This window comes from Falco cherrug, chromosome Z (genome assembly GCF_023634085.1).
Source record: "Falco cherrug isolate bFalChe1 chromosome Z, bFalChe1.pri, whole genome shotgun sequence".
In the NCBI taxonomy this organism is placed as follows: domain Eukaryota; kingdom Metazoa; phylum Chordata; class Aves; order Falconiformes; family Falconidae; genus Falco; species Falco cherrug.
Genome location: NC_073720.1, coordinates 25674095 through 25690636, shown reverse-complemented (window position 1 = coordinate 25690636; position 16542 = coordinate 25674095). Strand labels below are relative to the sequence as shown.

The following is a 16542-nucleotide window of genomic DNA, read 5'->3' as shown; positions in this document are numbered from 1 at the left end:
TGTGTAAAGTTACCACGTTCGCTAGCATGAGATAAAACAACTTTAAAAAAAAAAAAAAAAAAAAAAAAAGAAGAGTTCAGGAGACAATAACCAATGAGGTGATTTTTTAGGCACAGTGATGTACCCTAAAAAATTCAATTTACTGTGTTTCAAGTGTGTTTGGCTTTTAATGGCATGCAGTTCCTAATTCTAATCCTAATCCTCTGTTAAAGTCTTTGTGCCTTAAGGGAAGAAAAGGAATAGAAATTATCTATAAAACTTCCAATATTTTTTTTAGATTGTTCAGTTTAGCAGAATGAAGTCTAGGTATCTAGGAAGAAGAATGTCATATTCACTCAACAACAACTGGCAGAAAAATAATGCAAATTTCTTAATAATGAAATGTTGTAATTTATTTGGTATGCTACTTACGACTGCAGGCATACAACCAAATTAGGTACGCAAAGCCACTCAACTGAGTAAGGCAGCACCAACATCTGCTGCTATCTACTATAACCATCATGTTACAACACACTGGAGACAGAATCAATGCAGTATTTTTAAATTAATTATTCTTAGCTGGATGCTCCTGAATAATTTCAGGGTAACACTCCAAATGATACCCCCCTCACGTGACAACTGAAGATCATCTTCTTCTACAGGTAGAAAATATTGGACAAGTTTCTTTTTCTGTAGCAAACCAAAGCTACAGTTTAAACCACACAAAACAGTGTTCTAAGGGAGATGTGGCCAGTCAGTATGTATGACGCCTGCGTCACTGCATCTTCTATTCAATCTACCTAAGCCTTTCTTGTGTGCAAACAGCCCACTCTAAGAAATTGATACAGTACAAACAACTGAATGAATTCTGAATTTTTTTGCTCAAAATTCCTACCTTAGTGGGTGCTTATTACCTTACATGGCTCAACAAACACACTGGGAGTAACCTAGGTGTGCATTTTATACAGATAATAAAATCATTGCGGATTCTTTCCAACTTGTTTCATACTCTGTATAAATTTGTGGAATAAATCCTCTCTTTTATGACCCTCTGGACATCAAGTGAAGTAACCATAGAATATGGTTCCACTCCTAAATTTTAATTTGAATGGGGACAGAACTCAGGTGGAAAAGTACACTGAGTAAGTATGTTACAGGTATAATGAACAGGGATTGAAAGCAAGAGAGGGGAAAAAAAGTACCCTTGCCCCTTCTCAAATACCTAGCATCTTTCTATTACTCCATCCTTTTTCAGATCCCTCTGCTTTTACCTAGGCTTCTTACCCCTACTTCAAGTAAAGCCTCTGCCCTTTCTCCTCCCTCCTTCCTACCTTTTTTGTATGATGTAAAGCTGGTACAAACTCAACCTTACGCCAGGTTATGGGGTGGGGTCACTGATCATTACAGTAGTCACTCCTCTCAGTACAGGAGGGATGCACATAGGAGAAGTGAAGGAAGGGTGGACAATGGCAGTAAGGGGGAGCTACAGAAACTCTGGAAGGTCAGCCTGTCCAGCATCGACTGGGAGCACTGCTCTCAGCACACCGGGACAGCAAGCGCCAGGCATTCCACCCACTAAGCCTGCTCTATAGGCCCTAGATTGAATTTTAGAAGTGAGAAGACTAAAAAGAATTATTTTCTATGGTCCCACAAACACAGTGATTGTTTAAAGGGGGCAAAAAAAAGAAGAAAAAACCCTCAGCAAATAATTAAGGAGTGTAAAACATAAGCAAGTGTTTTTCTGGTTTCCCCTACTCACTCCCTGCCACCCTGTTTCTGGAAGTGTAGGGTGTTAACCAGATCAAAAGAGTAGCATTTTACATGGATGACGATACAAATGCCTACATGTGCTGCAATGCTGCACCAACCCATAGCCAGCTTGTACATCTTTTCTGCCACTTTCCCCACCCTCTGTCTCCACCTAGCACTGGGTTGTGTTTGCGGCCAGAGCTCCAGAGGCTCATGGCAGGACTGATGATTCTGCTAGTGGCTCCCTTTTTGGAGGGCATGCTCTCTGCAGTTGTGCCAGTTCACACTTTTTTGGCATTCTTTCCTCAAACTACACCTGTGAAATTACAACAACAACAACAACAACAAATCCTTTTCCCTAAAAAGATTTATTGCTTTGTGCTTTAATAAATCAGTACATATCACCTTAGACCACCGTAACATCATGAGATGGACTGACACAACTGAGGGGCAGTTCTGGCAGTCAGGGAGGAAACAAATGACTGGAAAGAGGAGAGCATGACACTAAGCTTAAACCCGCCACTGGAGGAATAAATGGGTGGAGGCACAGCTTAGAACCACTCATCCTAGTTTCCTGTGAAATAACAAGGTATGTATAGTTATGTCGGAGGTTAGGTCAATACTCCAGGACTGCATCCTGGCACTCACCCATCTGTGTGAAGCTGCTGGGCATGATACAACTTCCATTCATAATGAATAACCAAGCAGTTAAATGCTCATGTGTCTAATAGGTGCAAATGTGAATAAAATGCCAAAGCGAGAAAAAGAGGTAGGACTTGTAGTCTAAGAGGCACTTTTTGACATTGAAATTCAGGCTGTCACTGAGTAGGGCTGGTGAAAGTGAGACAAAAATAGTGATAAGCAGATATAGGAAAAGGAGCAAGGAACAAAGATTTATGAAAGCGGTAGAGCAGACCTAAGAAAAAATGAGATTTTCTGGGTATTGTAAAATGTGGAAAGAAGCTTGGAATGGGGAACAGAGAAACTGACCCAGTAAATAAACAGGGCTGCAACAAAGAAACACTGCCTCTGATAAAGACGTTTCCTCCTGGTGGAAACAAACACTAAATCTTAGCTACACACGCAGATGCCGGCCTGGAAGAGCACCCTAGAGCAGAATCCCAAAGGGTTTCTCCATCGCCTACCGCACTCCCCGCCCAGATGGCCGCGAGCTGTTGCTGCAGAGAGTGACCAGCAGATGGCAGCCTTGGACACAGCAACACCGCTCCCAGAACACTGCCAACAGAACACCTACCCCTCCCCGGCCGGACACTCTGGATGGCTGCTGGCACTACTACACTCACACGGAAAACCCTTCTGAGACTTCACTTCTGTCAGCTACCCAAAGTGACATGGAGTTTTTTAACTCTGACATTAAATGTTATTGGAACTTCTGGTCCATTATGCTCAGGAGAAAAATAGGCTGTTTTAAGAATACTGAATTAGCTAAAAATAATCAACCACTTCAGGAGACAAAAAAAAAGACACATGCTAGCAGGTTTTGATGATGCAGTTGGCTTCATTTTCTTCTGTGTGTCCATAGTGAACGTAATAATCAGTGATAAGTTTAAACTGTGGCAAGAAAACACTTCCTAACATAAGAATAGCGAATCACTGGAACAGACTGCTCACAAGAACTGTGGGATCTTCAGGTCTTTGTAATTTCATACATGACATTTTTATACATATGGCAAGGTAAACACAGATGTACTTGATTCTGCCACAGAACAAAGGTCAGGAGTAAATTAACATCTGGTGATTGCTTATATGTTTTATATAATGGATAATCCATTAAGTTTAAACCAGGGGTTTGAAAAATAAAAAGCATTCAGAGGCAATATTCTATATCTTTGACCACTTGAACCTGATCAAGTGCAAATGTGCGGTAAAACTTGAACAATATTCTGGGATGTGGAGCTAAAAGAATTGCAGCTTTTTCTTCTTTAAAGATACTCTGTGAATTTCCAGCCACAAAAACCATTAGGATTCTATCAAGTATTTAGTAGCAGAGTGCTTATTCATGAGAGGAGGCTATCTAACTTACTAAATGATATGGAACAATGAAAAGAAAAACAACAGGCATTAAAAAATATCCTACCCCTAAACTCAACAGATTTTGTTAAGTTATAAAGATGTTGTATACTGTAAATTAGAAATTAATCCTGTTACTGCCCCTTCACTTTGATTTAATCACAGCCTGTCCTGCTTATCTGTGCAAGGGAGCAACTAACACCAACACTGAGAAAAAAGGACTATCAAGGAGAGTCTAGAGGAAACCACCCAGAACAATAACACCATATCTACAGCCTTACTGATAAAATGAAAGTTGCTACAGAAATCTTGTCGAAGCAGGTTTACTTATTGCTGTACTACAATTTATTAGGCTGTGGGGGAAAAAATGATACCAACTTAAGATTTTAAGAGCTTTCCCTGTTACTCTTCACAAAACAATTACTAGTCTGTATGTACCTGAAGATGATGCATACACTAAACTTTGTAAACACAGAGAAATATCAGGATTGTATTGGGAATTTCCATCTCTTCATATTTATTTCTCAGGTATTTTTAATGTCTTGTCATGGAAATTAAAGTACTTTTTGATTGTATTATCTTCACTGTCATGTGGTGGCTAATTCACTTTAATTTGATTAGAAACTGTTTACATTTTCTATGACATACCACTCGAGATTCACTTATGCTGAAGTCTTTTTGCTCATTTTGTGAGTTATTTCAGCTACTTGTTGCACAGTAAGAAGTGCTCTAGTAACTCACTGAACAGTGTATTTTGATTAACACAGAAACCAGCACTGTCCCCACTCGGGGGCGCATGCTTATAGGAATAGTCCTTGTCAGGAACCCCACAGACCAAGATGTCAAAAAGCAGTATTTCAGTATCTGCTGCTTGTAGTTTTTATCTCGTTTGCCTTTTTTGGGGAGAGTTTCCTTAACAACTGGAACAGGTGATAACACAGTATTTTGCTTGTCTTCAGTCACAGTGGCCTGTAAGGAACGCTGAGGTCTATGCCATGCCAAACGGACACCAAAACCAGAGGCATGGAATTGGGACTCATAGCCCCAAACTGCCAAGAAGCAGAGTAAATAATCTCACATTGCACTTCACACTACAGTGTTTAGACCATGTCCTGTATCTGAGTTAGCTCAGGTACCTCTGCAGTGTCAACATACAGTCACAACTGCCCTCATCTGAGTCAATAAATAAACATTGATTATTTCCTTTTTCACATCAGTTCAGCAAAACTGGCAAATGTTCTAGGCTGACATCCTGCATCTATGCTGGAGATTCATTCTATGTCCATTTGTCTACACTGTGAGTAGGAAATGCTCCAGAAAGCTGTTCCAACCCTGCATTTCAACCATTCAGAGAAGTGTGAGGAGCAATAAAGAACCAAGCGCTTCATCACCTTACTACCTTCACATATTCTGCATGGACATCTTGGCAAGCAACAGCTTCCTCTGCTTATGGCTACTTTCCTGCTTATACTAAAAAGGAAGAAAAAAAACAACCAACCAAACCCCCAAGAAAACAACCATGCATCAAATGGAAGTGGAAAGAATAGTAATAGTAACATTTTTTATTGCATTCCCATGCAATCCTGCTAATGCTTTCCTCAAGACAGGAAAGTCCTTGATAAGTAACTAGAACACAATCCTGTTCTGTAAGATTCTGTATTTCCCTTCTGTGTGTCACTTACTCTGATTAGAGCAATATTACATTACCCAATGGAGACAGCTGCAACTCTACTACATGTAGGAACTGCCATTCACATCCCTGGGAGCACCTTGCCTCAATCCTGCATAGGCTGAAGAACTATTTAACATCTATAGACAGGTTCAACAGTTGGAGAGAAAAAGCATCTTCCTGGGCTTGACCCTGTTATGGTCTGCGAAATTGTCTCATAAAGATATAAGCATCCTTTTAGGATTAACATGACTCCATAATTCTTGCCTACCCAAAGTTTAAGATTTGTTGTTTATTTGAAGCTGTCACCTAAAGTTTGGTATTCTTTTTATCAGTTCCACTGCGTCTCCACATAACATGGCAAAAAATATCAAGGGTCATTTATTATCTGATTTATTACCATTTCAGGTATAAAGGGAACATACATAAGAACAAAGTTTGTCCCTGTATCACATTACATGATTGTAAAGATGAAATGTTTCACAAACATTAATTTTTCTTCTTGATCTCCCTTATGGAAAAATGTTCTCACTTGATTTTACTCAGGTGAAAAACTGAGGCAAAAGATTAAGTTAGAAATAACCCCTCATTTAGAGCACCCAACTTGAAACACCTAGGACCCAATTTTCTACATTAGAAACTTCACATCCACTGTGCAGGCAGCTGCTGTTTGAGTTGATGGGCCAACTGGTAGCAACAGATGGCATTAAAGCTGCACAAGAAATGATTTCACCAAGTTTAGCGGAAAGATACTCAACTTTACAGTTTGGGCATTTAGTCTGGGATTCATTTGGACCAGAAAAGAGAATTACAAGTGAGTTCTTTATCTATTAGATGACCACAGAGTGTGATTTGATAAAATATTAATATAAGAAAATGAGGATGCTTATAAAAAGAGATAGAATAACACAGTTTCATTTTTACTGCACATTTAAGTTAAACTATTCCCATTCTCTAAACTTCCAATCAGGCATGAACAAGTTATGAGCAAAGGACCTCTTCAGAAATTCTGTGAACAACTAATTATTTTTATAACCAATACCTTAATTTAACTTATATTTGACTTATATTTAAGTTGTCAGTCAGCAGTTCTTCTAAAAAAATCTATTGTTTTTCCGTAATTGCTGTGGTAGAGCGGTAGCTGGGGAAAATGATACTACAGACAACTCCTTTAACAAGAAGAAGCAGGTAAAACATTTTTACTATATACACTGGCTTGTTCAGCTTGTATACAGATACTATATGTTTACAAAAGCACAACTCAATTTATCTTAAAAAAATGTCAAAGAGTTATTTTTCATGCAGACAACATTTAGTATTTGCAACTTCCTGATCTAATGTATAATTTTATTAGCAAGAAACATGGGAAAACGCAAAACATTTCATTAAACAAATCAGTATTTATAAAGTAATTATTCATATAATTATAAATATTATTTACTTGCTCAGTTCATTTTCTAAACCTATTTTATTTTACAGATAATGACATTTTCCTTTTCAAACACTTAAACAAATAACCTTGGACATAATAAACACTTTGAAAATAATAATACATACCTTGTTTAGCTTTACAAAGTATTCCAGTCCAGCTTCCAAGGGATTAGTGTCACAGTTCATCTGTTAAAAAATATAAATTCACGATCCATACACGATGGACCACCACAGCTTTTGGGTCGGGGCATTTTATGTCTTCCACATTGCGTATATGCAACTTCCATTTGAATACACTGCAAGCTTCCAATATGTGATTTCAACAGAATACCTACTATTTTGCCTAATATAAAGTATAGGTATGTAAATCATTCATCTAAGTTTCAATATACAAAATAAATACATATTTCAGTAAGAAACAGGATTTTTCATCAAAGCAGAATGGAACCTGCAGAAGACTGAATAACTGAGGTATGCACATCAATTGCAACACAGCAGAATGTCTTAGCTGAAGACGAAAATACAACACAAACCCAATTTTATTCACCACCTTCCCATTAGGTGTAGGGGGAATGATTTGTTAGGCAGCATTTGAAGCACGAATGAAAATAATTATCACAGGGCAAACAAAAAGGACTCCTAAATGCTCACCACTTCACCTTCCTGAGTTCTTTCATTTTCCAAAGGAATCAAGAAGAATTTCAGGTAAGCAAAAAATTATACTGATTTTCCCTAAATTGTATAGCCCCTCTGAGTAGTTCCTTATTGTGAATGTGCAAATTCAGCAGAAACAAGCTAACAGGAAATGAAAAAGTTCCAAACACACTACGAAGCCTGAATAATTGGTCTCTCATGACATAGTTATTACCAAAATAAAATATTTTCAGAATATATTAGCCAAACCATTGATTACAAAACACTAGAGCTTAGTAAAACCCTTATAATTTCGTTATACACAAGAGGAAAAGACATCAGTGAATCAAAGTAAGTGTCTCTTTCCCAGCAGTGTAATGCAGTATGCTAGCTATTTTTATTTAGAAAAAACACTGTTCCGAATTATAGCAGCTTTTCCTGCTCAAGGTAAATTTTTCCATGCTATATTGAGAAACTGGAATAAATACTATCTGTGCTAACTCTGATTAAAAGATGTATAGTCATAATGAAATAAAATAAAATAATTAAAAAAACCAAACCAGAAATAATAATAATGAAGAAGTTGCATTTCCTGACCTCTGCCCCCCAGGCTCGGAAACCCTTTTCCAGCCTTAAAGCATTCAAAGCATATGTTCCAAAGTTGTCAATTCCCTCTTTTTGGCCAGCTTCCATGATTGCACTGTAAAGAGCTACAGAATCTTCTTTCCTATGATAGAGCTCCCAGCCCAATTCACCTGTTACACAAACAAGATTAACGGTTTCATCAGCTCAACAATGAAACAATCCTAATAAATACAGTCCTATCCTTGGTAAAAAGCAAGGATCAATGCTGTAAGTGTTAACTCACATTCTAGGGTCAATTCTGCAATCATATAGTGAGTCCAATTCCCTAAAAGAACCACCAGAGGATTTGTGCCCTAGATCTTAAACAGTGGTACTATTACCCTAATTTAAACTGTTAACTGAAATCTCAGGGGAGTGGCAGGGGGAAGGATCAGAATAACGGTTAAGAGAAGTCATGTAACAAAGTCACAATGAAAGATGAAGCTTAAGGGCATGGGACTTGGACTTGGCAGTGCTACATTAACAGTTAGACTTGATTTTAAAGGTCTTCTCCAACCTAAATGATTCTATGGTTCTATAAACATGATGACTTGGCAAGCGAACAGCAAATGTAACTAATTGTAAATAAGCATAAAATTAATGTATTGTATCATATTTAGCACAATAGAAAGAGAATATGAATTACAAGGTCTTCAGTTGCTTCAGAATGCTCTGAATTCAGTCTGTTGCAGTAGAGATGGGCATTAAGAGAAAAAAATAAAAAGTAGCTGAGAAAAACAAACACTCAGCACTATAGTGTTACATTTTCAAGGCACGTGACAAACACTAATATATGGTAATCCAAAAACAATTCTTGACGTTGGTTTTGCAGCAAATACCACAGAGGTTATCAGAACTGGCCTTTTGTTCTGAAAAATAAATATTTACACTATAGGGTACTCCAGAGAAAAAAGTCTTGGAAAACTCAGCACAGACCCTGACCACATCACATTTGAAAATCAATGTACTGTGTTTCCTCACACATTTATACATAACATGTAATGGACCTGTTGCTTATGAATACATGATGAGATTTATTTTTCAACATAACTTTAGTTACACTATTTTATTAGTTGTCTCTTTCCTTAAAAGCTTGTTTTCGCTATTGCTTACCTGTGTATGATATTCTAATGGCAGTAACGGCAATATCAGAAAGTTTCAGATGTCTAGACTGGAGAAACTTAAATGAACTGTCACTCAGATCCTCACTTGTCAACTTCTGGAGGACCTGTCGGGCATATGGACCTGCGACACCTAGTACTCCCATCTCATCTGTCATGTTTTCTATTTCAACTTTGTATCCACCTCTCATCACTTGCTCTTCTACCCATCTGCATGTAAAACACAACACTGATGTTAATTTTTTTAATGAAAAATAACTCATTTAAATAAAATTTAGAAAGAAATAGTTTGTTGTGTTCATCTTCACATAAGCTCCCACTTCCACACCTCCCTAAAACCAATTGAACTATGTGCTACATTAGATAATCAAATCCATTGTTGATGTTAAACAGTTTCCTCCTGAGATACCAATACAGGAACTTAAGCATCTGGGATAGGAGAGAACTTAAATCGGTGAAACAGTATTTTCAACCTAAGAGAAAGAAGTGATCTCATAGGACTGAAGACAGATTTGCCTTTGGATCCAGAATGTGTTAATAAAAAGTCAATGTACAAAAAGAGTAAGCAATAACACAAAAAGAGTAAGCAATAAACACAATGAACATAAGATGTCTCCAAATAATCCTATGTCAACAGATATGTACAAGATTTATTCCCTCCAGAATGCAGTATTTAAAGTATTAGCAGGAAGTTCAGTTTTGATTTAATCAAAAACTTCAGCTGCATATTGTCTTTCAGGAAGCTCATAAAATAAATGAAATTAGTATATTTAAAAATGTTATGAAGTACTACTTTGTTAAGCAATGTTAAATGGTCTCAGGCACAGGGCAGTACCAAACAGGACTGCAGAAATCCTGCAGAAGTAAATGCATTAGATCTGGTTCTGCCATTTGGTTCCTGAATGTACCAATGGTCCTACTATTATTCATCGTGTGTTGGGGTAGCAAATGTCAGTCTTTTATGTGTTGACTCAATAATGGATTTGTCAGCAATCTCCAGTAAGAAAAATTCTTTTTCTTGGTATGTATGTACAGTCACTAATAGCACTAGAAATGTTACATCCAATGCCCATCTATGAAAAACATTTTAATGAAGTGACCCTGGAACTGCTTCTTCCTTTCTTTCTGTTGTTTCTTCTCTTTGTGACCCCAAAGCCCAAAGTAGAAGACATTATCACATTATCAGGAAGGCTGCATCACCCATCTGTATTGGCCAGGTCAGTGCCTCTGGGGTCATCGTGTTTAAAGCCAATTTTCTTTTTTGCGTAAGAGAAAACACTAGAAAGGAACAACCACTCTGCATTCCATCATATGATGCCAAACACAAACAGGTTCAACAAAACAAGAACTTCCATCAAAGCATATTACATAAATATCAGTAAATTCTCCATCTTTTTACATCAGCAATAATCCAATATCCAACTGCTTATACTTCAGGATTCAAATCAACCAAGTTTCTAAGAAACCAAAATCAACAAATAAGTAGAATTCTTGTGAACTTAGTGAAAGGTTTGTTGAGTAACAATTAAGAATTTGGCACTTAGTAAAAGGGTTTCTATATTCATGTGACTGTATAGCACTACGTATTTACTGTATCAAAAATAAACTAACCTCAGATCATGGAGTTCTGACCCTGAGCCAGTCACAAGCATAAACTCTCCAGGATACAGTTGAGAGACTGTTAGCTCAGCATAAACTTTTCCTCTCGGTGTTAACATATGGCTTATATTTGTTGAACCTACCTACAGAGTAAAACTTGCAATTATTAAGAATGCACAATAACACTTTTGAATTCTTAAACATTATGAAATGTATGGAAATACATCTTCACTTGAAAAAACAATTTTTTTATGTTTCTTCTGCTGTGCCAAAATAGGAGTGGGTTGGTACACTACTGGCCAAGCTTAAGCTTTACAGTGGAAACCTCATATTTTTCTTTATGGAAAAATTTGAAATTTTGAAATAAGATAAAGCAAGACCTTCATAAATGTATGTTAATTGCATATTAGACAAGGTGTTCTTAAGCCACATTTGATTTAAGAACGCATTTTCAATGCAAATTCAACCAATTTTAATTTGTACTCTGATCATCAGAGTAAAAAGTTCTATGTGTCTTATTGACATAAATATTCTTTTTGAATCATGTGAATAAGGCTTTCAGATCCTAAAATTATAACATATACTTTGCCTCTTACTTTAAAGAAAGACATACTGTGTTGACTTATGCTTTTGTGGCCCTACTTTATGTCTACTTTTATATTTTATGTAGTTGCTAACTATGAATCTACATCTCTGTATATTTGTATCAGGCTCTGTGCAAAAACATGATCTCTAGAGGCAAAATTTCAAATAACAGTCACTTAGCTGTGGCCATAAAACACATACATATTCATACAGATATCATCTATAGAAACAGAAATATGAATGTGCCATAGCTGTTGTTCTGGTCTGGTTCCAGAGGCAGAATTTTATCTCTCTTATTTCATTCTGCTTTCACAAGGAACCTTGTCAATCACCCAGCCAGTGCCCAGATTCCAGACAACAAATGGAAAAAGGAAATTTATTGCAGATGTTAACATTCTTCTGCAAGGTCATATTACATTAATATAGTTACTGGCATGTTACAGGCAAATAGTTGAATTTTCAGGATCTGATGCTAGTCACACTCAACCTAGTTATGATACAAATATATCTCCAGTAACTTCACTGAACTATTCTATGATGCAAACAAGCATGAATGGTACCAAAAATCAGACAGCTTAAATAACCAACTGTTGTGAATGCTGGATTTTAAAGTGGACTCATAAACTGTTCCTTCTACTTTGCCATCTAGCTTTCTTTTTCTCCCTAGCAACACCGATTAAATTCCACAGAAAGCACTTGCTTTGTTCTCATAATTTCCCATTCACTTTTGCTTCCCCTCGTCTGCCACACAAACGCATTCAGCGTTATCCATGCCCACTGATGACACAGTTACCCCACCTGTACCTCAAGCCAGCAAGAAGATAAACTTTCAATCTGTATTGCTGTCAAAAAGTATCAACCAAAACATATGACTATATGGCAATTCAGGTTCCTCTTTCTCCTAAAACTATAGGATAGAATCCTTGTGTACAGCCTTTCCATCCAGTTGGCTTTGACCTCTAAGAAGTCACCTACCTTCATAACTATAGTCTCAGTGCAATTAACTGTTTCCTTCTGTTTCCCCATGCTGGCATCTGAAGCAGCTACAACCACCATCTACAACAAAATCTTAATGAAAGTCTGTGCTGAAATGAGCAAACCCCATGTTGGTAGCACTTCAGAAAGGAGCAATCTGCTTGCTAGAGGTGTATCTCTGAGGTTAAAGGCACTACATGAGAGTGGCTGACAAAGCAGGAAGATAAAGGGACTCATAGAGCACTACCATAAACTGAGGACCAAGAACAAGATTCCTGGGGTACTTTGTCACAATATGCCATTTCTGAGAACAGGATCATATCCTGAAGATCTGTGAGCAGCCACTTGTGGAGAAAGGACAGGTGGGAGCTGAAAGCTGAATATCCTGAATATTTGCAACCCTGCCTGCTCCCGGAAGCCAGCTATAAAATAGAGTCAGTATGTGGGGGTGGAAAACAAGCATGGGTCAATCAGAAAAAAACCCGACAAATCTGTTCCCTTGGGCAACCAGGAAGAATACAACATCCAGCTATGGTCAGGCAAAAGCACCTTTCACTTCTCTGTGCTGCTGCCTCAGGCTGCCACAGTACAGCACAGTTGTAGGCGGGCAGCTACCACACCATTCTACTATTTACTACTGTAAAAGAATTCCAGCTGAGATTCACTTAGACTTCTTTAGACAAAGATTTGAAACACAAGAGGTTCTCTCTGAACATATGGAAACACTTTTTTACTGTAAAGGTGGCTGAGCACAGGAACAGGTTGCCCAGAAAGCTGGTAGAATCTCCATTCTTGGAGACAGTCAGAAGCCAGTCAAAAGCTACCCGGACACAGTCCTCAGCAATGAGCTCCAAGTGAACTGTTTGAACAGGGGCTTGGACAAGATGACCTCCAAAGGTCCCTTCCAACTTCAACCTTCTATGATTCAATGATCTGTGTCTAAAGGTACTTCTGCTTCAGGTTGCTCAGTATAAACTCCACTGCTCATGCTCTTAACTGAGTAAAATACGTCTCCTGACACAGCAATTTCTCTAAAGGATCTGTTCACTACCTGAAAGATATGGCAATGATATTATGCTTTGTTTTCCATTTCTGAAACAGATCTTGTTTGTCTAAATCCTACATTAAAACAGTTATCACTGTCCCATTTACCTTTGGAACAACATTTGCAAATAGATGATCCAGCAGCTTAACAGAATCTGTGCCTTTTACTTTAAACTTGCCAAATGGAGACAGGTCAATCACACCGACTTTTTCCATAACCTGTTTATACTCGCGACCCACAGGGTCAAACCAATTTGTGCGCCGAAAACTGGGTCTGAAACAGAGCATTTAGACACATAAAACACAATTTTGGAATTCTGTGCTCTTTGCAGCAAAATGTAGTCTTCAGTTTCTTCAGTTTAATAATCACTCAAAAGAGATAGACATCCCTAATTGTAGGTAGCTTACCCAATATTTTCCTTGGTCTAACATAGCTTAATTATTAAAATCCTTAAACAACAGAGAAAGATATGGGTTGACATTTTATCAACCATTTTGTACAATAAACTGTGAACTGTTCAAATGTTAGAAGTAGTAGTCTGTCATGTGTGAATTTACTGCATGATTTGTTGCCAAATCATTTATTTGAGTTTAAGGTGTCAAGGGCTTTATTTCTGAACAGCAAAGTGTGTCTCTTCATTCCTTTATGAGCTTCACTTAGACTGGGACTCCAGTATCCCTGTAGAAAACATTCATTTGCTGGATGATGCTCCCTAATGCAAGCAGGTAAATAGATGAGCTGGGGGGAGCGCACAGGGAAGAGGGGAAGAGGGGAAGAGGATTGTGCTTCTCCTTTCCTGAGAACTATAGAGAGAGGAATAAGGTTTTTCATGAAACCATTATACAGTGCTGCTGATATAATGAGAAAGGGAGAAAAATACAATTTTGTGATTAACAAAGAGTTCTTTAATCTCTTCCTTGAGCTAGGCTGCTCCCTGATACTGGAAGCCTATAAGAGTTACAGGATAGCTCAATGTGTTTTGAAATGTCTGCATTAAGAATGAAATGTATTCTAAACTACAGAAAAAGAAGAATGGAAGATGTACCTCATAGATACCTTTAGCCAAAATAAATGAGAAATGTGTGTTTCTTATTGAATTTAAACTCATCGGGCCCTTGCTGTCATGGCAATTTTGAGGGGTGGGGTGGGGGAGGTGGGGGTGAAGTGATCTTTCATTTACTTGTATCCAGTCTCATCTCCAGGTTTGTAGAACCAATGAGGTTGCTCCCATCCTGCATGAAATCCCATTGAACACTTAGACTTCAGCAAATCATACAGCCCACTGGTTCTCTCTGTTGGTCTCCCAGCAAACCTTTCTTCTTTGGGGTAACCAACTGCAGGGGAAAAGAAAAAACAAACCAAAACCAATGGCATACTAAGATCATCCTCAAGATAGAATACATGTATATAAAGAGAGAAATATAGAGGCAGGCTTTGTTAGAATCCATTTTTAGGATATAAATGTATTTTAAAAAATACCTTCTTACCAATGTTATTAAAACCATAAGATTCTCTTGCTTTGGCTGCTGTGTATTCTGTGGTGGTCCATTTTCCATAGCGGTTGGGATCTAATTCTATCAGGTCAAATGGAGGCTCCCCCTCAAGAATCCAGTCACTGAGGTACTTTCCTATGCCACCAGCATGTATAATGCCATATCTTAAAAACAAAAAAAAGTCCTGCAATGCCAAGTCTTTTTTGTTGTTCTAAAAATCAGTACTAGCATATACTACTAATACACCCCCTGAAGTATTTTATTTTTTTCTCTGGTTTTTATGTGTTTGTTCATTTGTTCTGTTTTGTCTTGTTTTCCAAGATTACATACTTTCCTGGCAGATACTTCTACTGTACCACTGTCAGCAGCAGAATGTCATTGGTAATACACAGTTGGGGTGCTTAAGATTACAGCAAGCTCTTTCTTTCCCTGAAGTTCAGAATTTAGCAGTCTTTTCCAGGGACATTATAAATCTTTAACAATTAACACTAAAGAAGGCTCTCAAACTTCTGATACCCATGAAATACACTTTCTAGTCCTAGAAAACTTCTTATTCCATCAGGTTTGACTAAACCAGACTCAGATTTGAAAACCAGACTGAGACATTCCGGCAGCTACAGCAAGTATTTACATTACAGCGACAAGAGCAACAGCAGCAACAGTCAGGATACAACACTACTGAGACAGCTTTAATGAAGTTGAAATACCCCCAGTGCTTTTTATATTGCTCCACAGAAAATCTGGGTATGTAGAGGAACTGGGGATAAAACTAGAAGACTTGTGGTGGTGCTAGAGTTTGAAAGCTGCCTTTTCTCACCTGAATTACCTTCTCTGTTCACTACAACTACAAAGACAGCTCATTCCAGAAAGCTTATGCTAAAAAAATAAACATGTAGAAATTTTCTGTTACCAGTCTGTAGCAAAAGCCTGTCCTGTTTCTACATAACGAGTGTGTGAAGGATCACACTGTAGAGATCTCGTTAGAAACCTACATTATAAGGAAGCACACCAGACAGCACAGGTAGATGCTCAAAAGTTATGAAGTGACAGATCTGAGGTTTTCTTACTTAAACATTGTGTACATAACTCTAACTTTCAAAATGCTTGACATCTTGACATCTACCGGGAAAAAGCTGTGTGTGAAATGCGCTTCTGTGGGGTACTAGAATTGAACAACTGGGGACAAGGAACTTTGTTGTGCTGCCATATGTGTATGTCACTACTCAGTCTACATATGACCAAACAGTACCATGTAATGCTAGATTATAGACATCTCAGATTTGACACTGAAATGCTTAATCACAAATAATTATTAATACCAAGTTATTTAAAGCCTCTGTGAATTAGTTTGCCATGAATAAACAAAAAAGTGTCAAAATAGCTTTCTGTGTAGGGAAGACATGAAAATAAATACTTAGTTATTTGTGAAATGCTCCAATAAGCACAACAGAAAAGTCCTTGAAGAACTAGTAAGTCTGTCCAAAACCACGTTTAGGTTGGCATGCAGCAATTAAATCACAGACACTCAAATGGAACAGTGAAGCTAAAAAGAATTACTTTGTCAACTTTCACTCTGAATTCTATGTCTTCAGTTAAATGGGCAAGGAT

General features: G+C 37.7%; 1 protein-coding gene across 1 annotated transcript in view; it reads right to left on the bottom strand.

Moving 5' to 3' along the window:
• The window catches only part of DMGDH (dimethylglycine dehydrogenase), a 44859-nt gene that overhangs the window by 5704 nt on the left and 22613 nt on the right, over positions 1-16542 (bottom strand). Inside the window, exons 8-14 of the mRNA XM_055698390.1 lie at positions 14929-15098; positions 14622-14775; positions 13549-13714; positions 10849-10979; positions 9230-9447; positions 8090-8247; positions 6986-7045 (exon numbers count right to left, since the gene is read on the bottom strand). Coding sequence (XP_055554365.1) covers positions 6986-7045; positions 8090-8247; positions 9230-9447; positions 10849-10979; positions 13549-13714; positions 14622-14775; positions 14929-15098 — 1057 coding nt within the window. The remainder of the gene's footprint in view (positions 1-6985; positions 7046-8089; positions 8248-9229; positions 9448-10848; positions 10980-13548; positions 13715-14621; positions 14776-14928; positions 15099-16542) is intronic.